This window comes from Balaenoptera borealis (assembly GCF_965194805.1).
Source record: "Balaenoptera borealis genome assembly, contig: HAP1_SCAFFOLD_81, whole genome shotgun sequence".
NCBI lineage: Eukaryota > Metazoa > Chordata > Mammalia > Artiodactyla > Balaenopteridae > Balaenoptera > Balaenoptera borealis.
The window spans coordinates 177,781-203,931 of NW_028123982.1; the positions used below are offsets into that span (position 1 = coordinate 177,781).

The 26,151-nt window shown below is 42.8% G+C and overlaps 1 protein-coding gene across 2 annotated transcripts in view; it reads left to right on the plus strand.

The window, feature by feature from the left end:
- Positions 1-26,151, plus strand: part of FMN2 (formin 2) — a 345,283-nt gene that overhangs the window by 20,291 nt on the left and 298,841 nt on the right. For both annotated transcript variants that reach the window (XR_014239879.1, XM_082408836.1), the window contains exon 2: positions 21,834-22,000. Coding sequence is in view for 1 of the 2 variants with exons in the window: in XM_082408836.1 (XP_082264962.1) it covers positions 21,834-22,000 (167 nt within the window). In the remaining variant the exon portion in view is untranslated. The remainder of the gene's footprint in view (positions 1-21,833; positions 22,001-26,151) is intronic.

Below are 26,151 nucleotides of genomic sequence, written 5' to 3' on the forward strand. Positions count from 1 at the left end.
TTCATTCTTTTGCTTTTTTTTTTTTTTTTTAAACTCAGAAGCCTTTGGGAAAAAAATGTACAGATTTTTCCTGGTGAATGTTTATCAGGTGGGTTGTTTCTTACTGCTTTATTCTGTTACAAAAAGTGAGAGTTCCTCTGGGTTGTCCAGCCCCAGGGGCACTGTTCATATCTGTTGTATGTGAGTCTCGACCCTGGAGGTGTGTATTGTGGCCATGGATGGTCCTTACCTTTGATTTCCGCATCCACCAGGGTGGACGTCTAGATGCCACCACAGACAGCACTGTGATTAGTATTCCCACACGGGTCCTGTGTGAGAACTTCTCTGGAATGTCTATTCAGGAGTGAGATTGCTAGGTCAAAAAAATGAAAATTTACTTAATTTGTCTGGGTACTGCCAGTTTAGTTTTTAAAATATTTCTCCCAGTTTATACTCGCTAGCACAGCAAATCAGCATTTATCTAATTTTTGAATTTTTACTAATCCAATGAGAAAGTGGTATGTCATTGTTTTACTTTTTACTTTGTATTTATCTGATGGCTAATGCCTTTGAGAAAAACTTTGTGAGTTTTTAGCTGTTTGGGTTTACCATTCTGTGAATTGCCTGTTCATATCTTTGTACCTTTTCTATAGGGTTTCCTGATTTTTCTTGTTTGGTCACAGAGGTTCTCTGTGTATTCCAGATGCGACTCTATCACCAGTGTTGAGGATGTGATGGAGCATTGCTAAACCTCCTTCTGGTCTTCTTTCCTTACATTATAGGCTCTTGTAAAAGTGATGTTTCTCGGAGTCCCTTGTGGGTTGTGTTTAAGATGTGGTTTAGGTTGGATGAATTCGTGCCATGTCTGGAAGACCTCAACAAGGCCCAGGATTGACCTCTGCTGTTTGCTCTTTCAAGCCAAGCAGAGGCCTGGTGTCCGGGCACCAGTTCCCACAGGCCCTGGTGTGGCCCCGGCAGGCACAGCCCAGTTCTGGGCTGGCAGCAGGGGTGGCCCAGCTGGGAGGCCTCCTGACCTGGGAGCCAACTGTGCTCTTGGGACCCAGGCCTTAGATCAGAGAAGAGTGGCCACTGCTTTGGTGGCCTGGTTCTCAGTCATGGCTCGGTGAGAGTGGTCTCTACTTTTTCTTCAGCCCTTCCAAGACTCTGTAAGACAAGGAATACCCTGCCGTGAGTCTCTTGCTATTTAAACTATTTGGAGTGGACTCAGTTCTATGTAATTGTTGAAATTTTGACGTATAGAATCAATTTTTAAAAAATAAATTTATTTATTTTATTTATTTATTTTTGGCTGCGTTGGGTCTTTGTTGCTATGCGCAGGGTTTTCATTGTCGTGGAGTCTCGTTGCGGAGCATGGGCTTTAGGTGCGTGGGCTTCCGTAGTTGTGGCACACAAGCTGTAGAGCGCAGGCTCAGTAGTTGTGGCGCACACAGGCTTAGTTGCTCCGTGGCATGTGGGATCTTCCCGGGCCAGGGATCGAACCCGTGTCTCCTGCATGGGCAGGCGGATTCTTAACCACTGCGCCACCAGGGAAGCCCTAGAATCAATTTTTGATGTTATAAATATCTTCCCCTAGCATTTCATCCCTCTTTAAAATTTGTTGTGTCCTTTGTTGAACAGAAGTAATTAATCTTGACATAATCAGATCTATTTTTCATCTATGGTTTGTGCTATTTTCTTCTCATTTAAGAAATCCTTTCTTAGGCCGATGTCACCAACATTCTCTCCTCCCCAGCCTTCTATAGTGTTATCGATTCACCATCTACATTTAAACATCTCCTCTGTCCAGAGTCCTCTTGAGCATGTGGTGTGACACACATGGCAAAGCAAAGTTTTCAACATCGTCTACTAAACAGTTTTTACTCATGGATGTTTAATGCCGTCTTTATATCATTCCCATACCCTGTCTGAGGGTCTGTTCTCTTCCTTTCATGGGTGTTTTTCTGTCTTCAGTGGGTACCAAACAGCTCTCATAAATGTGCTTTGCAGTATGTCTCATTACCTGGAGAAGAAGTGTCCCCTTTTTCACAGTTTGAACATTATCAGGACTTAGCCGTTGATGGGCTTATAGTTTTCTATATAAATTTAAATTAAGTGGTTGAAGTTTTTAAAAAGTCCTGATGGTGTTCAATGTATTAAATTTGTAGATTATATTGAGGACTATTGTCATTTTAATAATGTCATCCAAGACTGTGGAAGACCTGTTCATTTATTCAGATCATCTTTTATGTCCTTTTAATAGAATTTTGGACTTTTTTTTTATGGGGGTTTGTGTTTTCTTTGCTGAGCTAATTTCTGGGTGCTTCATATGTTTCATTGCTAATGGGAACGGTATTTTACTTTTGAATTGTTTCTAGTTATTGTTGGGGTAAAGAAATGTTTTCATTGTCTTTCAGTTGTAAGTATTATGGGATCTCCCTTATGAATATTTTTTAAACCTAAAGGTTAGTTTGTCATATCTGTGGTTTATAGCTACGATTCTAACACTAACTCTGATGTGTGGGGTTTTGCCCCACATCACCAAGCAGTTCTCTGGGACACCAGCTGGGTGTCCTACAGTTCAACTCAATTCTGACAACACTGCTTACCTGGAGATGGTGTCAGGTCCCTCAGACTAAGGGCTCAGTCCTACAAGGCTGCCCACTCTTCAGATGCCAGTCACAGGTCCAGGTTGTCACCTGGGCTTCTGACTGAGCAGCTTATAGGTTCCAGCAGCCCCCTCCTTGGGTTTAATTAATTCTCTACAGCAGCTTATAGAACTCAGAGAAGCATTTCACTCTCCAGATTACCAGTTTATTATAAAAGGATGTAACTCAGGAAGAGTCAGATGGAAGAGCCGCGCAGGGCAAGGTATGGGGAAAGGGCACGGAGCACCTGGGTGCCACGCTCCGTGAATCTCCACCTGTTCGCTGACCCAGAAGTTCTCTGAACCCTGTCCCCTTGGGTTTTTATGGAGGCTCCTTTACATAGGCTTGATTGATTAAATCATTGGCCATTGGTGATTGAATCAGTCTCCAGCTCTGCTCCCCTTTCCTCCCTGAAGGTCAGAGGTGGGACTGAAGGTTCCAACTCTGATGACAGGGTTGGTTCCCCTGACAACCAGCCCCCATCCTTAGGTGCTTCCAAAAGTCACTGCATTAACGTAAACTCAGTGTAGTTGAAAGGGGCTTGTTATGAATATCAAGACACCTTTTTTTGCTCCAATCATTCAGGAAAGTCCAAGGGTTTTATTTTTTTATTTTTTTTAGAGCTAGAAGACATTTTCTATTTTTTATTAACTTCAATTTTCATGAATAAAAACAGTTTCCTGTCTTGCCCCTTCTGATCCTTTGACTACTCCCCTTTCAACAGAGGCAACCATTCACAACTTGTGTAGCTGTTTTCTTTGGCATTTGCCTAATTATTTCTAAAATATCTCCATTTTAGATTTCCAACTCCCCATCACGATAGATGGGGTTTTAGTTTTCTCACATCTACCTCTCTTATTACCTCCTGTGCCCCCAATTCCGTAACGGAGATCACAGATTTTTATAAAATAAAAAGTTAATATTTAGATTCTTAGGACTATGCAAATAGTAGTCACTGCAAAGTCATATCGTGTACTATGTTCAAACGTCCTTTCTTATGTCATGCTTTCTATTTCCTGGAGTTAACAATTATTATTATTTTTTTCATTTTCCTGCTTTTCTAGGGGAATTTTTCAGATGCTTCAACATTTTTGACTTAAATCTCTTTAATATTCCCTATAAACTCTAAGAGATAAATTTATTTTTTCCCCTGGAGGCTGCCTTTCCAGAGGACTCAGGACCCCTGCTCCAACCTACATTGGTTGTTCTCTAATCTTGCTGATCACCTATCATTCCTGGACTTCCTTTCAGATCCTCTGTTTCCCCTGGACCCCTGTAAGTTTCTCTTTTTTGGTTTTCTCCCTGTTTGCTGAAGTATATCCTCTAGGACCTTAACTAGAGAAGGTGAATACACTGTGCGGAGCCCTTTTATATCTAAAAATGTCTATTTCACCTTCATAACTACTGGAAATTTGGATGTCTAATTATAGGCTAGAAATCATTCTAAGCTCAGATAGTTCTAAAGTAAATTTTATTGATATATAGTTTATATACAACAACATGCACTATTTTCAGTGTACAGTTTAATAAATTTGGCAAATGTATAAACCCCTACATAATCTTCCACCTCAATCAGAAAACAGAATATTTCTATCACCTCCAAAAGTTCCCTCAAGCTCCTTGGCTGTCAGTCTTCCCTACTTTACCCCACCACTGGCAACCAATGATGTTGACTTTTTTCACTCATCATATTTTTGAGGAAATGCCAAGGGTTTTAGAAGCTCTGTGCCAGAAATTAGACAAAGACCAAATACATATTTCTTATTATAAATCAAAATATCGCAATAGTCTTATGGGATTTTAAAGGCAGTCCTTTTATCTTTGTTTACAGCAAAATAATTGAAACAATCATAGAACATAGTGCACATTGTGTATATTGTTTTGAAATTACTGTGACTCTTTTTGTGCTTACATATTATCAGTCTTTGTGAATCTGTGCTCTTTTGGGGAAGGTATAATCCTAAAATCCAGAAACATCATTAATATTCTAATTTAGTAGGTTGTGTTTCACACTCAACATTAATAAAAATCTCTAATTAAAAAAAATGCTTCAAAAACATCATTTAAATCACTGTATATTTTATCCAAACAGAAAACCCCACATTCCTTGGTTTCCACTACCTGCTTCTCCTGGTTTGCCTCCTTCGTTTTGGGCTGGCTTTTGTTACCTTCTCCTGGTCCTCTTCTTCCACCGGACCCTTGCTAAGTATATGCTGCTTCCCCTGGGCTTCATGCTTAGTCCATCTGAACATTCATCCTCGGGAGCCCTTTCCCTGAATGTGGATGACTACACGGTTAAGGTCTCTCTGTGAATTTCAGACGCAGATTTCCTGTTGCCTTGAAAGAATCTTGACATGGGCTGTGGGAGGCGGTCCACGCTGAGCTTCTCTTCTCTGTCCTCCAAAGCCATCCTGCTCCCTTGTTCATCGCCTGCCTGGTGGGTGGTAACAGCATCTGCGCAGCCCTCTACCCAGTCTCCTCAGCCAGAAGTCTGGGAGGTGTAAAGTTAGCAAGTTCCTCACACTTCCTCCTCAGACCCTCCCCAGTCACTAACCCCTGTTAAAATATACCTCCAAAATTAAAAAAAAAAAACAAAAAAAAAACTCATCCCCTTCTTTCCAGGAGAGTTCTTAATGCTCTTCTCAGAATTATTCTATGGCTCTCCATTGACCAGGACAGATTTTAAGCCTGAGATTGATGTTGAAGGATATCGAACGTGTCTGGGACGGAGGAGCTAGATTTGCTAACACTGTGTGTGATTCACTCAGCATCAGGGAGGCGTCCCTCAAAGAGGGTCCAGCTTTGGAACCGCTGGTCTTGGGAGGGGCGATTTCACTATTTACTGGAGATGTTCAGAGGCTGGTTGAAGTTCTACTGATGTTACCACAACCCTGGAGAGGCTGAACTTGACCACTGACTTTCCTTCCAACTAGAAGAGTCAGTGATGTTTGACTTCAAAATCTCAGAGCAGCTGTGATGGTCTGTGTGTCTCGTTCCTTTTATTTGGGACTGCTTTAAATATGTAAAAAACTCTTCAGCCAGAGGTATTTTAAAGCTGCCATTTATTAGACTCACTTTTATGGATTTAACATAATAGACTGAAATTAATTTTTAAAACATTTTTCCTTTTGACATTTCTATAATTTTTTCCTGTGAAGTTTGATTTGTTTCACGATCTTTGAAGAAATTACCAGAGAAATCCGTAATCTAACATAGGTCCTGAAAAGGGGTTGGTTGTCACTGTCACATATGTCCCATGATATTACTTGGGTGATTTTATTAGATTCATTTGATTAAATTTCTCAGCTTGTTCTTGTCGTATTTCAGTCCTTGATCAACTGAAGTTGCATAGTTTCTTTTTTCTCTTCCCCCAAAAAAGCCTTGATGGATGCCAAAACTGGAGCTTTAAATTTATATAAATTTGAGTAGACTGTGCAGTGACTGTCATTAGAGCTCTCTACACCAAGCCACTTTTGAATGCTGTGTCTCTGTGTGATGTTTTATTGTAGTTGACGCTCAGCATCAACTACATATTTTTTACTGCTATTCTCCATACTCTCAGTGTCAGGTAACCAAGATGCATTACACTTGAGTCCCAGGTCACCACACAGAGCAGTCAACTTCTTCAAACGGTTGTGAAGATGCATTACAGGCACTTACTGTTAAGGACTCAGATAGACATCAGCAAATCTGTACCCAGTCTGTAGAATTTTATAAAGTTTAAAATATCTTGTCTCCCTTCTTCCCTGGAGTTCGGAGCCTGAGGACGGGCATCTTCCTGTGAGAGCGTCTGGACCAGCCCTGGCTGTGGGCTTGGTGGGCTCTGAGCCTGAGGTGCAGGGAGCTTGCACCCGTGTGCGGAGCCCTTGGTGAGCTGTGGTGTCATCTCTGGAGGTGGGCCCAGCTGGGTCCTTGCACCTCCTGTGACACGTCCAGCCATTTGACCCACATGCCGGCCTTCTTTCCTCGAGAAAGTTCTAGATGTTAATACTCCTGAGACCCTTCACTCACTGTGAAACTTGTAGCCTTGTGGATCTGACACTAGACATGTTAATTTCCACTCGATTGTACTTGGCCCATGTCTCTATTTTCTTATTTATCCCGCAGAGGTCATCAGCATATGATGATCTGTACATAATATGTGATCTCCTCTGCTTGCTCCACATACACTTAAGCAATTATCATTAATGTCTAACTGTTGACTTGCTGGTCCACAACCTCATTTCCTCTTATTATTTCAACTGCTAGATAATATAGGATTTCAGGAGAAATTCATTAGATATGTTCTGAGCTATAAAGTCAGAAAAAAGTTTAATTATAATGAGACTCTGTTTAATTCTTATTTTGCATAAGATATGTGGCCTGTAGAAACAAAACTTATGTTGATGACTTTCAGAATATAGCAATTACGTTGTTCATCCTTCAACCATTAAGCATATACAAAAGGAAAAAAAATACCCATTATGTGTTTCTAGGCTGTTAAAATATAAATTAAAAACAGATGATTATAAAATTAGTGATATTATGGGACCTAGAATAACATAAAAACTCACACCTAGCCTTCCTCCGTGTATAACCTGGGATGTTACTCAAATATTTGGGCCTTGATTTCTTTTCAGGCAAAATTGGAGGATTGAGGCAAATAATCACTAAGGTTTCTTCTGGCTCCAAAATGCTGAAAATTAAGTGGGTGGGTTGTCACTGAGTTATGTAATCCTAGTAATGATAAAAGTACAATAAAAACAGAAAGTTACATGCATTATCCAGGCTAGGGGAACAAAAGTTTCCTGCTGTCTCCACGTATTAAAAGGTTTCTCTTCCTGTTTAGATACTTTATTTTCTCCAGTAGATGGAGAAGGGGCCAGAGGCTTTCTCTGCTCTGTGTTATCACAATTACTCTGTGTCTTTTCTGCAAGGGTGTCCTGCCTACATTGTCCTGTTTTATTGCTATTAAGGACAAGGAGCATGTTTTCCTCGTGATGAAATTCTTGGGGGACCAGGACATTGTCTGGCAAATGATAGACTCCTAAGTGCTTGGTTGTATCTTGTCTTTGCTGCCAACAACCCCCGCCCCCTGCTGCCATTTCCACTGAGGATGTTTAGTTAAGAGAGCATGTTCTAAATAGAGTGCACGTAAAGTATTCCTTCTGGAGCTTTGGTCATTGTGACTAGCTCGTGAGCCCTTGCAGGGCACAGACCTCGTGGTCTCTGTCTTTTATATCTTAGCACAGAATGTTGGTCAGAAGTCTTTCCCAGAGTTGCTGGCCCACCCAGAAGTGGAAGACGCCTGGAATAAAAATTAGGAGAGCAGAACGTGCATCCAGTTCTGGCACTGCCACTTTCTGGTCTTAGGACATCAGGCAAATTCTAGAACGTTTTCGTTCTTCAGTTGGTTTCTTTGAAATCACGGGGATAAATCCTTGCTCTGCTTTTCAAAGCTGACAGTAGACATAGATGTGCCTTTTACATGGTATAGTTCTATCCAAGTAAAAGGTTTTCTGCTTTTTATAGTGTCACTGCTCACCCACCCGACAGAACTCCAGTGCAGAGACTGATGATTTTACTTCATTGCGCGAGAAGATTTGTTGTGATGGTAAATAGTCCTTTAGGAGTGTCCCCTGGCTGTTGTTTCCACATTTATCTAGCCCTGTGATATTTGCTTAGCAATGCAAGAGGAGTATTTATAGCTACAGTCAGCTCTTTGTATCCACGCGTTCTCTGCATCCACCAATTCAACCAACTTTCCAGAATGTTCCAAAAAGCAAAACTTGAACTTGCTGGGCACCGGCAACTGTTTACATAGCATTTACATTGTATTTACAACTATTTACATGGCACGTACATGGTATTCGGTATTAATTAATATAGAGATGATTTAAAGGGAGAATGTGTGTAGGTTATATGCAAATACTAGGCCCTTTAATATAAGGGACTTGCGCATCTGCAGATTTTGGTACCGAGGGTGTCCTGGAACCAACCCCACGGGGATACTGTAGTATGAGTGCAAAGCGGCTCCACGTGATGAAGTTTACTAAGTGTGTAAGGACATATGGGAGGAGGGAGAGGGGATTAGTTCAGAAATAATCAGAGCATTTGTGGTTAGTAAGTTCCTTGAGTGTCATTGGATGAATGTTATTTCATTCAGCAAGTCGGTTTTTGGCAAATTGATTTAGAGCTGCTTTGTATACAGTAAGAGCTCAGTAAATATCGTTGATTAAATAACAAATGAAAATACAAAGTAAAATGAAGTTTAAATAGCTGTGCACTTAGAAAAGTTATGCTTATTCATATTCTAGGGCCAGTATTTTCATTTGTTGGTGTGGTCAACACATCCTGTCTAGAAACAGGTGCTGTGACCCAGGACAGAGTGAGGGGACCAGGAGTTGGGGGCACCTCAACTGTGTGTCACATGGGGTAGGAGGTGGGGTAGGGAGGGGGGTGCTGGAGGGACCCTGGAGCCTGTGTTTCCTGGTCACAGGAGCTGGTTTGTACAGTGAAGAAGGAAGGGTGGGTCCAGAAGCTTTAGGTCAGCCCGTTCTCCCCAGTTTAGGTACAAGGCCTCCGATGTCTGATGAGGCCAGTGTGTCCCAATTAAATCCCCAGCCATCAGTGCAAGAAGCAAAACAGAAGGCTGTGTCTCTGTCCGTTCCCCCCGCTCTGGTCAAATTACATCTGTTGGTCAGAAGGGGAGTTCAGTTCAGTACAGCTGGTGTGCAGGTCATAGAAAAAAAAAACAAAACTTGTCATACTCCTACTGCAGTGATTTGACTCTTTAATAAGTGAAGTCGTGTCTGCTATTTTTGCAGAATCAGGAGCATACCTTGTTAAGCTGTGTAATCTTGAGTATTTCACATAATATTTTTGACATATTGTTCCATGTCATTAAACCTTTTTAATAACATGATTGAAGATATTAATTGTTAAAGTTTGGTCATACATAAAGCAGAGGTGTGATGAAGTCCCATGGGACCACCACCCACCTCCCATAATTATCAGCATTATTTACCCTGTAATAGCTTCATCACCTCCACCCCTCACCACCCTTTTTAAATGGACTAATTTGGACAAATTCCTGGCATCATGTCATGTGAATCTCAAATACTTAAGTCTGCATCTCAAAAATGTACTTTTTAATATGCCACAATGGCATCATTATATTGAAGGCACATAGAATTCATTGTTTAGGGTTAGTGTTAGGGTAGCCCTAACCCCAACAGACAACACTAGTCTGTTAACTAGACGTTCACAGACGGTCTGAAACCCTGGGCGAGAATAAGTCCAGGCTGACATGGTGTGACCCATGCTCGGGCCTCTTTTCTCTCTTCCCAGAGGGACAGCTTGGGTGCTTGGTGGGCAGTGCTGTGGACTTTACAGTACCCCCCCCCCCGCCCCCCCGCCCCCCCCCCCCCCCCCCCCCCCGGCCATCGAGGGGATTACCAGTTTTACCTGTCTCTTTGTGTTGACTCTGAATGACTTGTGGGTTTGGGGATGACAGCTTGATGTCTTCTTTGCAGATTTTTCAGTTGACCTTCTTTTTTTTTTTTTTTTAAATTTTATTTTTATTTATTTATTTATGGCTGTGTTGGGTCTTCGTTTCTGTGCGAGGGCTTCCTCCAATTGTGGCAAGCGAGGGCCACTCTTCATCGCGGTGCGAGGGCCTCTCACTATCGCGGCCTCTCTTGTTGCGGAGCACAGGCTCCAGACGCGCAGGCTCAGTAATTGTGGCTCACGGGCCCAGTTGCTCCGCGGCATGTGGGATCTTCCCAGACCAGGGCTCAAACCCGTGTGCCCTGCATTGGCAGGCAGATTCTCAAACACTGCGCCACCAGGGAAGCCCCAGTTGACCTTTTCATAATGGGTTTCCCATCTGTTCATTAAGTAAACCATTAGGGATTGCAATTTTCTAATTTTGTCATTTCTTTGCATTTTTGGCTGGAATTTTCCTGTACTGAAAACTTTAATTACGAGGTATGATTATTAACCCCAAATCCAGTTCGTACTGGAAAGGCAGATTAAATGCTTTATTTATTTTCCATTAATTCTCTGTTATCAGTGGCGATTGGTGCACTAGCATTCTCCAGTGACATCTATTGATTTTACTTTTCTTATTCCTTTTCATATATTCAATGTGTTTAAATTAATTGAGTCATTATTCTTTCTATACTAACATGACTTCTGACAGCTGTATAGTAAGCTGTCATCTATATAAAGCTATCCTTTTTTATCTATGTCCTTACAGTTGGACATTTTAGTTTCTTTCTTTCTTTCTTTCTTTTTTTTTTGTTTACTAGTAACAATCCATTTATTATTGTACCAGGAACTGTGCTGAGCACTTTATATGTGTTATCTCATCTAATCTTCACAATAATCCTGTGATGCATCACTCTGGATAGTGGCCTATGACATGTTTTCCAAAGTGGAATTTTTGGGTCAAGGGGTGAATTTTTAAAGATTACTGACGCATGGCCAAATTGCCCCCAAGAGCTTCCCCAGTCAATTTTGATACCCACTTCTGGGTTTCAGGCTTCCTTGAGTCCAGGTTGAGGGACCCTGGAGGAAAAATCCCTCAGTGCCTGGTTGGAGGTTCTTTGATTTCTCATCTTCTTCCCGAGGGGGATGCCTCTTCTCCGGTCCTCTGCTGGCTGATGCAATCACAGCGGCCTGCCTGGTTTTAAGGGGAGGAGCGTTTGCAGCTGGGGTGAGAAGGTAGGAGAGAAAACAGGAAGAGTTGAGAGGAGGCCGTAGAATGAGCCTGAACACTCTGAGCAGAGCAGCCAGGAAAGGGGCCTGCAGAGACCGTGGCTGGTGTGGTGGAGAGAACAGAGGGAGCATTAGGAGGTGAGAGGAAAGTGTTCTAAGGAGTCAGAGTGAGTCGACAGTGAGAATTTCCGGAGGGATTAAGCGCAGAGTGGGCTGAGCCAGGAGGGAGGGGCCAGAGGTGGTAGGTGTGGGTAATTCTGGCTAGTAGGTTTCTTCTAATTGAAGTAGGGTCAATTTACAATGTTGTGTTACTTTCAGGTGTAAAGCAAAGTGAGTATTTTTCAGGTTGTATTGCATTATAAGTTATAACAAGCTATTGGGTATAATTCCTTATGCTATACAGTAAATCCTTGTTGTTTATTTTATATATAGTAGTTTGTGTCTCTTAATCCCATACTCATAATTTGTCCCTCCCCCCTCCTTGGTAACCATGAGTTTTCCTATGTCTGTGAGTTTGTTACTGTCTTGTAAATAAATTCATTTGTATCATTTCATTTTATTTTTCTTTGAATTTTATTTTATTTATTTTTGTATACAGCAGGTTCTTATTAGTTATCCATTTTATACATATTAGGGTATATATGTCAATCCCAATCTCCCAATTCATCCCACCACCAGCCCTGTCACTTAACTCCCTTGGTTTCCATATGTTTGTTCTCTACATCTGTGTCTCAATTTCTGCCCTGAAAACCTGTTCATCTGTACCATTTTTCTAGGTTCCACATATATGCGTTAATATATTTGTTTTTCTCTTTCTGACTTACTTCACTCTGTATGACAGTCTCTAGATCCATCCACGTCTCTACAAATGACACAATTTCGTTCCTTTTTATGGCTGAGTAATATTCCATTGTATATATGTACCACATCTTCTTTATCCATTCATCTGTCAATGGGCATTTAGGTTGCTTCCATGTCCTGGCTATTGTAACTAGTGCAGCAATGAACATTCGGGTGCATGTATCTTTTTGAATTATGGTTTTCTCTGAGTATATGCCCTGTAGTGGGATTGCTGGGTCATATGGTAATTCTATTTTTAGTTCCTTAAGGAACCTCCATACTGTTCTCCATAGTGGCTGTATCAATTTACATTCCTGCCAACAGTGCAAGAGGGTTCCCTTTTCTCCACACCCTCTCCAGCATTTGTTGTTTGTAGATTTTCTGATGATGCCCATTCTAACTGGTGTGAGGTGATAGCTCATTGTGGTTTTGATTTGCATTTCTCTAATAATTAGTGATGTTGAGCAGCTTTTCATGTGCTTCTTGGCTCTCTGTATGTCTTCTTTGGAGAAATGTCTATTTAGGTTTTCTGCCCATTTTTGGATTGGGTTGTTTGTTTTTTTTTAATATTGAGCTGCATGAGCTCTTTATATATTTTGGAGATTAATCCTTTGTCCGTTGATTCATTTGCAAATATGTTCTCCCATTCTGAGGGTCGTCTTTTCGTCTTGTTTGCATTTTCCTTTGCTGTGCAAAAGCTTTTAAGTTTCATTAGGTCCCATTTGTTTATTTTTATTTTTATTTCCATTATTCTAGGAGGTGGATCAAAAAAGATCTTGCTGTGATTTATGTCAAAGACTGTTCTTCCTATTTTTTCCTCTAAGGGTTTTATAGTGTCCGGTCTTACATTTAGGTATCTAATTAATTTTGAGTTTATTTTTGTGTATGGTGTTAGGGAGTGTTCTAATTTCATTCTTTTACATGTAGCTGTCCAGTTTTCCCAGCACCACTTATTGAAGAGACTGTCTTTTCTCCATTGTATATCCTTGCCTCCTTTGTCATAGATTAGTTCACCATAGGTGCGTGAGTTTATCTCTGGGCTTTCTATCCTGTTCCATTCATTTGTATTTCTGTTTTTGTGCCTGTACCATATTGTCTTGATTACTGTAGATTTGTAGTATGGTCTGAAGTCAGGGAGCCTGATTCCTCCAGCTCCGTTTTTTTCCCTCAAGACTGCTTTGGCTCTTCAGGGTCTTTTGTTTCTCCATACTAATTTTAAGGGTTTTTGTTCTAGTTCTGTAAAAAAAATGGTGTTGGTAACTTGATAGGGATTGTATTGAATCTGTAGATTGCTTTGGGTAGTATAGTCATTTTCATAATATTGATTCTTCCAATCCAAAAACATGGTATATCTCTCCATTTGTTGGTATCATCTTTAATTTCTTTCACCAGTGTCTTATAGTTTTCTGCATACAGGTCTTTTGTCTCCCTAGGTAGGTTTATTCCTAGGTATATTACTCTTTTTGTTGCAATGGTAAATGGGAGTGTTTCCTTAATTTCTCTTTCAGATTTTTCATCATTAATGTATAGGAATGCAAGAGGTTTCTGTACATTAATTTTGTATCCTGAACTTTACCAAACTCATTGATTAGCTCTAGTAGTTTTCTGGTGGCATCTTTAGGATTCTCTATGTATAGTACCATGTCATCTGCAAACAGTGACAGTTTTACTTCTTCTTTTCCACTTTGTATTCCTTTTATTTCTTTTTCTTCTCTGATTGCCATGGCTAGGACTTCCAAATCTATGTTGAATAATAGTGGTGAGAGTGGACATCCTTGTCTTGTTCCTGATCTTAGAGGAAATGCTTTCAGTTTTTAGCCATTGAGGATTATGTTGGCTGTGGGTTTGTCATATATGGCCTTTATTATGTTGAGGTAGGTTCCCTCTGTGCCCACTTCCTAGAGAGTTTTTATCATAAATGGGTGTTGAATTTTGTCAAAAGCTTTTTCTGCATCTATTGAAACGATCATATGGTTTTTCTTCTTCAATTTGTTAATATGGTGTATCACATTGATTGATTTGCATATATTGAAGAATCCTTGCATCCCTGCAATAAATCCCACTTGATCATGGTGTATGATCCTTTTCATGTGTTGTTGGATTCTGTTTGCTAGTATTCTGTTGAGGATTTTTGCATCTATATTCATCGGTGATATTGGTCTGTAATTTTCTTTTTTGTAGTATCTTTGTCTGGTTTTGGTATCAGGCTGATGGTGGCCTCATAGAATGAGTTTGAGAGTGTTCCTACTTCTGCAATTTTTTGGAAGAGTTTGAGACGGATGGGTGTTAACTCTTCTCTAAATGTTTGATAGAATTCACCTGTGAAACCATCTGGTCCTGGACTTTTGTTTGTTGGAAGATTTTTAATCACAGTTTCAATTTCATTACCTGTGATTGGTCTGTTCATATTTTCGATTTCTTCCTGGTTCAGTCTTGCAAGGTTGTACCTTTCTAAGAGTTTGTCCATTTCTTCCAGGTTGTCCATTTTATTGGAATAGAGTTGCTTGTAGTAGTCTCTTAGGATGATTTGTATTTCTGTGGTGTCTGTTGTAACTTCTCCTTTTTCATTTCTAATTTTATGGATTTGAGTCCTCTCCCTCTGTTTCTTGATGAGTCTGGCTAATGGTTTATCAATTTTTTTTATCTTCTCAAAGAAGAAGCCTTTAGTTTTATTGATCTTTGCTATTGTTTTCCTTGTTTCTATTTCATTTATTTCTGCTGTGATCTTTATGATTTCTTTCCTTCTGCTAACTTTGGGTTTTGTTTGGATCTTCTTTCTCTAGTTCTTTTAGGTGTAAGGTTAGATTATTTATTTGAGATTTTTCTTGTTTCTTGAGGTAGGCTTATATAGCTATAAACTTCCCTCTTAGAACTGCTTTTGCTGCATCCCAAACATTTTGGATTGTCATGTTTTCATTGTCATTTGTCTCTAGGTATTTTTTTAATTTCCTCTTTGATTTCTTCCATGATCTCTTGGTTATTTAGTAACATTTTGTTTAGCCTCCACGTGTTTGTGTTTTTTATGTTTATTTCCTTGTAATTGATTTCTAATCTCATAGTGTTGTGGTCAGAAAAGATGCGTGATATGATTTCAATTTTCTTAAATTTACTGAGGCCTGATTTGTGACCCAAGGTGTGATCTATCCTGGAGAATGTTCTGTGTGCACTTGAGAAGAAAGTGTAATCTGCTGTTTTTGGATGGAATGTTGTATAAATATCAATCAAATCTATCTGGTCTATTTTGTCGTTTAAAGCTTGTGTTTCCTTATTAATTTTCTGTTTGGATGGTCTGTCCATTGGTGTAAGTGGGGTGTTAAAGTCCCGTATATTATTTTGTTACTGTCAATTTCCTCTTTATAGCTGTTAGCAGTTGCCTTATGAATTGAGGTGCTCCTATATTGGGTGCATATATATTTATAATTGTTATATCTTCTTCTTGGATTGATCCCTTGATCAATTATGTAGTGTCCTTCCTTGTCTCTTGTAACATTCTTTATTTAAAGTCTATTTTATCTGATATTTTGCTACTCCAGCTTTTACTGATTTCCATTTGCATGGAATATGTTTTTCCATCCCCTCACTTTCAGTCTGTATGTGTCCCTAGGTCTGAAGTGGGTCTCATGTAGCCAGCATATATATGGGTAATTTTTTTTTTTTTTGTATCCATTCATCCAATCTATATCTTTTGGTTGGAGCATTTAATCCATTCACGTTTAAGGTAATTATCTATATGTATGTTCCTATTACCATTTTTTAAATTGTTTTGGGTTTGTTTTTGTAGGTCCTTTTCTTCTCTTGTGTTTCCCACTTAGAGAAGTTCATTTAGCATTTGTTTTAGAGCTGGTATGGTGGTACTGTATTCTCTTAGGTATTGCTTGTCTGTAAAGCTTTTGATTTCTCCCTGGAATCTGAATGAGATCCTTGCCGGTTAGAGTAATTTTGGTTGTAGGTTCCTCCCATTTATCACTTTAAATATGTCATGCCACTCTCTTCTGGCTTGTAGGGTTTCTGCTGAGAAATCAGATGTTAACCTTATGGGAGTTCCCTTGTATATTATTTGTCATTTTTCCCTTGCTTCTTTCAATAATTTTTCTTTGTCTTTAATTTTTGCCAATTTGATTAGTATGTGTCTCGGTGTGTTCCTCCTTGTGTTTATCCTGTATGGGACTCGCTGCACTTCCAGGACTTGGGTGGCTACTTCCTTACCCACGTTAGGGACATTTTCGACTATAATCTCTTCAAATATTTTCTTGGGTCCTTTCTCTCTCTTCTCCTTCTGGGACCACTATAATGCAAACGTTGTTGCATTTAATGTTGTCCCAGAGGTCTCTTAGGCTGTCTTCATTTCTTTTCATTCTTTTTTCTTTATTCTGTTCTGCAGCAGTGAATTCCACCATTCTGTCTTCCAGGTCACTTATCCGTTCTTCTGCCTCAGTTATTCTGCTATTGATTCCTTCTAGTGTAGTTTTCATTTCAGTTATTGTATTGTTCATCTCTGTTTGTTTGTTCTTTAATTCTTCTAGTTCTTTGTTAAACATTTCTTGCATCTTCTCATTCTTTGCCTCTATTGTTTTTCCGAGGTCCTGGATAATCTTCACCATCATTATTCTGAATTTTTTTCTGGAAGGTTGCCTATCTTCACTTCATTTAGTTGTTTTTCTGGGGTTTTATATTGTTTCTTCATCTGGTACATAGCCCTCTGCCTTTTCATCTTGTCTCCCTTTCTGTGAATGTGGTTTTTGTTCCACAGGCTGCAGGATTGTAGTTCTTGCTTCTGCTTTCTGTACTCTGGTGGTTGAGGCTCTCTAAGAGGCTTGGGCAGGTTTCCTGATGGGAGGGACTGGTGGTGGCTAGAGCTGTGTGTTGCTCTGGTGAGCAGAGCTCAGTAAAACTTTAATCCTCTTGACTGCTGATGGGTGGGGCTGGGTTCCCTCCCTGTTGGTTGTTTGGCCTGAGGCAACCCAACACTGGAGCCTACCTGGGCTCTTTGGTGGGCTAATGGCAGACTCTGGGAGTGCTCACGCCAAGGAGTACTTCTCAGAACTTCTGCTTCCAGTGTCCTTGTCCCCATGGTGAGCCACAGCCAGCCCCCACCTCTGCAGGAGACCTTCCAGCACTAGCAGGTATGTCTGGTTCAGTCTCCTATGGGGTCACTGCTCCTTCCTCTGGGTCCCAATGCATACACTACTTTGTGCCCTCCAACAGTGGAGTCTCTGTTTCCCCCAGTTATGTTGAAGTCCTGCAATCAAATCCCGCTAGCCTTCAAAGTCTGATTCTCTAGGAATTCCTCCTCCCACTGCCAGACCACCAGGTTGGGAAGCCTGATGTGGGGCTCAGAACCTTTACTCCAGTGGGTGGACTTCTGTAGTATAAGTGTTCTCCAGTTTGTAAGTCACCCACCCAGCAGTTATGGGGTTTGATTTCACTGTGGTTGTGCCCCTCCTACCGTCTCATTGTGGCTTCTCCTTTGTCTTTGGATGTGGGGTATCTTTTTTGGTGAGTTCCAGTGTCTTCCTGTTGATGATTGTTCAGCAGTTAGTTGTGATTCCAGTGCTCTCACAAGAGGGAGTGAGAGCACGTCCTTCTACTCCGCCATCTTGAACCAAATCCCTTATATCGTATTTTAGCTTCTACATATAAGTGATATCATATGGTGTTTGTCTTTTTCTTTCTGACTTACTTCGCTTAGTATGATAATCTGTGTCCATCCATGTAGCTTCAAATAGTATGATTTCATTCTTTATGGCAAAGTAATATTCCATTGTATATATGTACCACATCATCTTTATCTATTCATCTGCTGATGGACATTTAGGTTGCTTTCATATCTTCGCTATTGTAGATAGTGTTACTATGAACATTGGGGTGCATGTATCTTTTTGAATCATTTTTTTGGATATATGCCCAGCAGTGGAATTGGTAAGTCATATGGTAGTTCTATTTTTAATATTTTGAGAAACGTCCATAGTGTTTTTCGTTGTTACTGCACCGATTTACATTCCCACCCACAGAGTATGAAGGTTCCCTTTTCTCCACATCTTCCTCAACATTTGTTATTTGTACATTTTGCGATGATATACCTGGCAGTTTTGATGTGAAAGGAAACCAAGAAATGGGACAGTAGCTGACAGTGGGGAATGATACGGGTTCATGGAGATTTTTTTACAGTTAAGCATGTATTTGTGATTCTGGAAACGTCCAGTCTAGAAGGGCGTGTTCATGATTCAGAGAGAGAAAGAACAGTTAAAGAGTGAAGTTCCATGCATGCAACAAGGAATTAGATCCAGGACACAGAGGGAAGAACTTGCTTTTGTCTGGAGCAGGGTGTTCACCGTGAAGCGTAGGCAGAGGAGGGTGCAGGTGTGGGTGTTCTGCGTATACAGTTTGTCTCAGATCCTTGCATTTTCTCAGTAAATTATTTGAGAGGGTCATCATCTCCTCATTGGAAAGAGTGGGATGTGGGGGACGACTGGAAGCTGAGTTGAGAATGCAGAGCAGGGTTGGGCCTGATTAACGTTTATAGTCAAGATAGTAAAGTGAGGACAGGCAGCGTGTGTGTCTTTCTTCTGGGGTGTTGACATGCTCAGGTGCAGGCGGAGGGAAGGGTGGGCCAGGCTGGAGTGTGTGTGGGTTTCCAGGCTGACATGACAGAGGGAGAGGGGGATGGGGGCCTGGTTGTGGTGTGGTGCTGGAGCCTGGGATTGACCAGTGAGTGTGGGAGTAACCGTGTAACCGTGACTGATTCAAGGCCCATGTGGAGGCTGGAGGTTTAGCGGGGATTCTAGAGCCAGAGCCGAAAGAGTCGTGTCGGGGATTAGATGTCTATACACTGGTTTACTGGTGACCTGCTCTGGGCCAGGCCTCCCTTGAGGTTCTGGGTGAAAGTGGTGAACAGACACCAGCATCTGCTGAAATGGAGCTGACACTGCATGAGGAGGAGTGGTCCATGGGCTCGCAGGAGCTCAGGGCCCGGCTCTGGAGGCTGAAGGGAATAATGGGAAAGGGTGGTAGGTGCTGTTTTAGGGGGAGTGGGGGAAGTGGCAGTTGAGCAGAGATGTGGGTGAGTGAGAAAGCCTGGGTCATGCAGGCCCAGGGCAGAGTGCTGTGGTGCGGGAGCGCCGGGTGATGTTCAGGGAGCTGGAAGAGGCGGCAGGAGGTGGGTCTTGTATCACGGCCTCAGCCCGAGGGGGACAGAGAGCCCTGAGGGCTGAGTGGACTTGGACGCCTGCCTGGCACAGGCGGCCCACCCGGGTGGTGGACGGGCCGGGCCCTGCGGGGTGAAGGCAGGACTCAAGGTCACGGGTGAGTTACCTCCGTGAGCGTCAGTGATGATGATGATGGGGTCGAGTGGAGACCAGGGTGGTGAGTGAGGAGGTGGAGGGCTTTGTGAGAGAAAGAAGGGCCAGAAGGAGTGGACGCTATAGGAAGAGGGCAGGCGGGAGTGTCAAGGGCGCTGAGGGTTTGGAGGAGTCACATCGTTTGAGAGTGCTTGTGGGATCAAGAAGTCACCCCCACTCCCCATCCCTAAGAGTGTGGGATTAGACGTGACATCTCTATCCCAGATTCCTGTGAGAGGAAGGCCTGGGGCACCCGAGCTGTTGTGAAGGCAGGGAGGTTAGGGCAGGGCTCCCAGCCCAGGGCAAGTTTGCCACCAGGGGGACACTCAGGGCTGTTAGAGCTGGAAGTGCTGCCCAGGGGGAGGTGCTCGGGGTGAAGGGTGTTTGCCCTCAGGGCACGAAGCTCTGGGGCTGTGCTTCCACGCCGCTCCCCATCCACTGCTGATAAGGTTTTGGCTTGATGAACACATATACATTCATTCACTCTGGGACACACACACGCGAGATCCTGTCTCCCTTGTTTTATGTCGTATACAAGATTGAGTTGTAGGAAAGGACTAATTAGCTGTCTGGCCATTTGCAGAGCTACTGTAAGATGGTCTGCATAAGATGGGTTTACTGTAATGACAATCACTTGAGAACTGAGGGATGTGGTTTCCTAGGTGTGTGGGTCCAGTTAGGTGCAGGCAAACTTAAGTTATGTAGGGGAAAAAGAGTTCAGTTTCCCCTCAGAAAGTGTTCTGGGAGACCTGCAAATGCTCTCTAGTGACCCACAGGAACGGAGAAAACAGAGAACCTCTTTTGCCCTGCTTTGTCATTCTACGTATGAGAGGTAGATTTTGAATTTAGTTTTCTTTTACAAACAAACATAGGAAGAGGCACTAAAATTGCATGGAAACCATCCTGCAGAACTGAACATGTATACATTTGAAATTTAGATGTGACTGATGTGTAGAGTGAGGCCTGGCCCTGCACAACCCCAAGCTGAGAATGCTTTTTACATTTTTAAAGTTGTTCAAAACGAAGCCAAACCAAGCCAAACCAAGGAAGAATGTGTAGCAGAGACCTTAGTTGGCCCTTAAAACCTAAAATATTTTCTATTTGGTCCTTTGCAGCAAAAGTTTGCTGACCCCTTGTCTAGACCGATATTTCATTTCCAGTTCTGACCATGATGTGAATGAGTCTTTGTCACAGAATCATAGCATTGTATTCATTCAGAAATCCTGAAAGTATTCATTGGTGCTTCTTCTGTGCGAGTGGACAGGTCTGCAGGATGTCTGCTGGCTGTCAGAGAGTTTATGTTATAGGGAGGGGGGTAGACATTAAACAAATAATTAAAGTAATTAATGACACAAAGGAGCTCTGAAGGGAGCCGGAAGAGTGCAGAAGGGGGTCTCTGGGAGCTTTTCTGGATACGGGACTTTAATCTAAATTTGAAGACTGAACCTGCTGATAGAGGGAGGGCCAGAGCAGCGGGAACTGAGTGACCCTGGAGACCTCCTGTTTCCTCCACCGTAGATGATTAGTGCGGAAGCCAGCAAAACCACTCGCTGAAGGATAGTGAGTTGAGAGTCAGACAGATGAGGGGCTGGCCGGTGGCTCTCGGTTCTGGGTGACCAGTGAGAGCAGACGCCCATTTTCCCCCTTCATTGCTCTGCTCTCCCTGTGGCCGGGACGCAGAGCCAAGGGACCAGGTGGGCCCAGGCCGCAGCTAGTACTCTCCTCTCCATATGCCTCTCTTCTCTTGTCTCTCTTCGGGAATTAATAGAAACCTCAAGTGTAGACCTACCCTAGAGTGATGTTTCTGCGGTTCATATGAGAAGATGTTGAGTTTCTGTCACTCTCCTCTTCAGGGAGGCATTTTCTGCGGGCCAGTCCTGTCCCCTTCCAGTGGCTGGTGCCTGCCTCCCTGCCCATCCCGTTCCTGCCCCCCGACAGCCACCCCTCAGACTGTGAGGCAGCCTCTGACATTTCTTAGCCCCCATGGTGACTCCTGGCTGCGTCCTCAGAAAGCCACCGGCCGGTTGACAAGGAGTGGAAGGAGGATTTCCAGTGAAACCCGAAAGGCTGGGTCTTCTTCAGATGGAAGAGGATGTAGGTCCCATCACGTGTCCCATTCTCTTTGGAGGCGGGAGGTATTCTGGGGGATGGGAGAGGGACCCAGAGCTGCCCTTTCCCGTGTGGTACCCAGGCCCACCTGCAGAATCTTCCCTAGGCACGGCAAAGCCTTGGCAACGGTGCTACCCCAGCTGTGTTTGTCGGCCTCTCCTCCGGGAGTCTGAGCCAGGGGACCCGCCAGTGTTCCCGCTTAACAACTGTGTCTCCCCTGCAGGGCGAACTCTACTGGAGAAGCTGTTCAGCCAGCAGGAGAACGGGCCTCCAGAAGAAGCAGAGAAGTTCTGCTCACGGATCATTGCCATGGGTCTCCTTCGTCCTTTCAGTGACTGCTTCAGGGAGCCGTGTGGTCAGAATGCCCAGTCCAGCTCAGCTCCGTTTGATGTAAGTAGGAGAATTCACAGAACTCAATGGCTGTGAGGCAAATTGCAGTGGAAACAGCAGCTCTGATGTGTGTCAACACATCGCCCTGTATTTAAAGACCCACATGGGATGCAGGCCTTCCTGCCCCTGCCACTCAACAGCTTAGTGCATCTTTTTCCTTTCTGACTAGGGTATTCTTAAGTATACTTGCCAAACCTCCTTTTCTTAACAGATGGCCACTCTTGACAGTTTTCTAGCCTGCTTTAACCAGTGATGGTTTTTAAGTGGCTCTGAGTCGGTATTTCTGACTTAGCTGGTCATGTATATACCTTCAGAAGCAGCTCTGAGGGCAGGAGCTTTGTTCCCAGAAGGCAGCAGGTTTCTGCGGGCCCTGGAGCACTATTCCTGTGCGTTCATGGCTCATCCAGGTACTAACTGTTGACACGAAGCAGCACCGTCTGCTTCCTCCCCAGCTCCCACTCACTAAGAGGGTTAATACGTCGGAACAGTCATTCCCAAGCTGTTTGATAATTCATACCAAATGACAGCACAGCTGGGTTGTCACTTCTAAACCAGAGTATTGCTCATCTTTCTCAGGTATGTGGTACATGTGCGACCCTGGGGGTTGTGATGAGCAGACTTTTTCGTGAGGAAACTGGAGTCTGCTTGGCTCCCCGTGTGGAGCTCGGAGTGTATGAGGCAGGGTAAAGGTCTCATCCTTGTAGGTTGGTTACATCTGTGCCCTGCTTCTGACTGCGCGCCTTCTCCTCTGTGTGTGCGCGACTGAGAGATGGGTTTGGAGATGATGGAAATGAGCCCTGGCTGAGATCAAGAAGTGATAGTAAATAACAAAACGTCCATATGCGCCTGTTTTTCTTCTTCCTGTTCTTTAACCATCACAACTGTGGTCCCCCTTCAGTATTAGGAAAATAAACCACATAAAATATTGTGAGATCTTCTTGATACTTCTCATGTGAAAGAAGATTCCCTGGGATGTACTGTGACTTGTGAAGCTTCCTTCTTAAGATCAACTGATCTATCTATCTATCTGTCTGTCTACCTATCATCTATCTATCCATCCATCTATCAATCGTCTATCTATCTGTCTGTCTGCCTGTCTATCTGTCTGTCTGTCCATCTATCCATTCATGACATTGCAGCTAACCACTGCTCGGTAGATCTTTTTCTTCTATGAGAAAAATTGGGTAATTAAATTTTTCCTCCTTTTTCTTTTGTGAAAGGTGTGTTTTTACAGACACAGAGCCTGGGGACTGTTGTGAGCTAAGAGCTTTATTGAGCTGTGTTCTAGGAGATACATCAGTTTGCAACTAGGAATTAGAATAATTATTGGACAGACAGAGGCAAACACTAGCTGTGCCTAACACTTGCTTTTTGATTAAAACTATTCCCAAGTTGACTGAATTTTCTTCCCTTAAAGCTCAAAAATAAAGTCTTATCAGTCAATAAATGTGGAATTGGAGTAAACTGAAAAGAATAGAATAACCCTATTCCTCCTTTTTTTAAAAATTACAGAACTGGTTGTTTCTTACCTCCTACTTCCTCCATTCTTGTGTTAGAGAGACTAGTAGCCCCTCCCGGCCTTGTCATTTTGGGGGGCAGCCGGCTATGGCATAGAGAGTGAAAAGCAAAATAAATGCAGTCCCTTAATATGGTATGAAATAATTCTCTCAGAGTGGGGAATTTCTTTTGCAAATTTGTGTGGTTGCATTTTCTCACTTTATTCATTGGCTCTGTGCTACCTTTCTACTTCCATGCCAAACCTAACACAAAACAAGTAGGAAACATTCTTCCAGATACTTAAATGGCAGTTCAACAGCAGAAATGTGCATTTATTGTATGCCTAATTGAGGATTTTCTTCAAAGCTCAGAAGAGCTAACGGTACAGGGAGTTATGCAAACTGAGGCATTAGTGGGGGAAGGGCGAGGAATGCACTTTCTGTAGGGAGAGAAGTTTCTGATAATTAGCTTCTCTGCTGGTTTCCAGAAAGTTGCTGCTAGGAGGATTTCTCACCAACAGTTCTCTTGAGGACAGTTGCCCTTTGAGACACAACAAGAATAAGCTCATGACAGGTCCTCTTCCCACCCCTAATTTTGCTCCCTTCCCTGAGAGCACTCCCCTTTATCTCCATCCACATGGAATTAGAGCACCGGAGTTTGATCTGGAGATCTTTTTCATGCAGTTTATGGATTGGCCTACTTCAGTCAACCCTCTTGATTCAGTTCCATGTTATTTTATACATTTTTAGGGCCTAACATTTTGCTTTAGAGATGCTATAGAAAATGTGAAAGAATTTCATATTTTCTCTCACATTTTAACTTGGTTAAAACTTCAAGAATACCGAAAGGCAAATAGTTTTGAGTGATAATGTTCATTCATTCACAAATATTTACTGACTGCATTCTCTATGCCAGGCAGTGTTCTAGGCTCCAGAGATGTATTAGTGAGCAAGAGAACTAAGATTCCTCTTCTCCTGATCCTCTTCACAGTGGGGCGAGACAGAGAAAACACAAACATGTAGTGTAGGTAATGGACTTACATCAGATTCTGATATGTGCCGTGAAGGAAGTGAACCTGTGGAATATGGTCAGTGAAGGGGGGTGGGGTGGAGAGAGTGTAGAAGGAAGCCCCGCATGTAATGTCAGGAGCCCTGAGGGGAGGTCAGAGGGAAGGTCCCCCCAGGAGCCCAGAGGCAAGTGCAAGTGCCCCGGGGGAGCGCAGACACGGCCTGAGGGCTTGTGTAGCGGCTGTTTCAGGAGGCGAGGACAGAAAGGACTACAGAGCCAGGACGTTCGGGGTCTTGAAAGCCATGGAAGGATAATGCGTTTTTTTAAGTGGGAGCTTTTAGAGGGTCTTGTGCAGGGGAAGAGCGTGTTTGTTCCGTGCTGCGCGTGGCTCATGGGCCCTGGCCTTGGGTGCTGTTCCAGGGGCTGAAGCAGGAGCTGGGACAGCAGGGGGGCTGCCACAGGAGCCTAGCAAGAGCCAGTGGAGGAGACAGAGGGGGCGGTGGGCGTGGGAGGGGTCCTGCCCTGCCGGTGGAGCTAATGGGACCTCCGGGGCTTAGACGAGGGGGCGATGGAAAAGGGAATCAAAGATACCTTCTTGGTGCTGGTTTTAAGTGGCTGGTGGGTGGTTGTGCTGTTTACCGAGGCAGAGAAGATAGGCCAGATTTAGGTGGAAAGTATTGTAAGGACAGAACCGGTGTTCCTTATGTACTTTTCTTGAATAAAATTCTGTTTATTTAGAAAACTAATAACCTAGCATATCACCTGACGAACAATAGGTTTTGCTTTCTGCTGAGTGGAACGTCTGGGACTTAATTAAGGCCGTGGCACTTAACCTTTTTTCAGCCACAAAAGGGCTGACAGCCCTTTTCATAGCCACGTTTTCTCCAATCAGAAAGAAAGATTGAACTCCTTTAATAGCCCAGTAGCATTGCCATTATCCTCACCTTTGCCTTTTGCTTTGTTTGTTTCTTTGTGTTTTATATCTCAAATAAAATTCTAATCTAGAGCAATTCTGAAGATAGGAAGGGAAAATATAGGAATAATCCTCCTGCCTGCAGCTTGGTAGCATGTGTTGTTGAGTTGTGGATTGTGTTCTTTGTGGTCTGAGGAAAGACTTTCTTCTTTTGGAACCTATTTCACTCATCTGTCAGGTGTGAGGGAAACTCTCTCTTGAAATATTTAGCATGGTTTCTAAATCCTTAGAAATAGCAAAGCATTCACTATTGTGACACACCATGTATTTGAAGTTTTGGGCCACTGCCCTGCTACCTGTGGAGAAGGCATCTCAGCCTGCTGCCCACCACGGACCCTGGCTCATTGCCCGTTAGGTGTGGATGGAGGTCATTTTGCGAGAGTATGTTCAGGATATGGTCCCTTAAGACTCCTTCTCCTTAGAATGCCTTTATTCAAATTGAGACCCTTTTTCTGGGTCATACTCATCAGCAGCTGTTTTCAGCAAACCACAATTGTCTTATGTAATTGTTGATTATCCATTAGCAAGCTCTTCTAGGATTTCTCCTTTCATAACTATGTCAGATATCACATAATCTCTTTACATGACAAAAAATAAAGCAAGTATTCCTGGCCCAAGGGTTTTGGCAGGATTATATTTTTTTATCTACCTAATCCTGTAAAACAGATCTTAA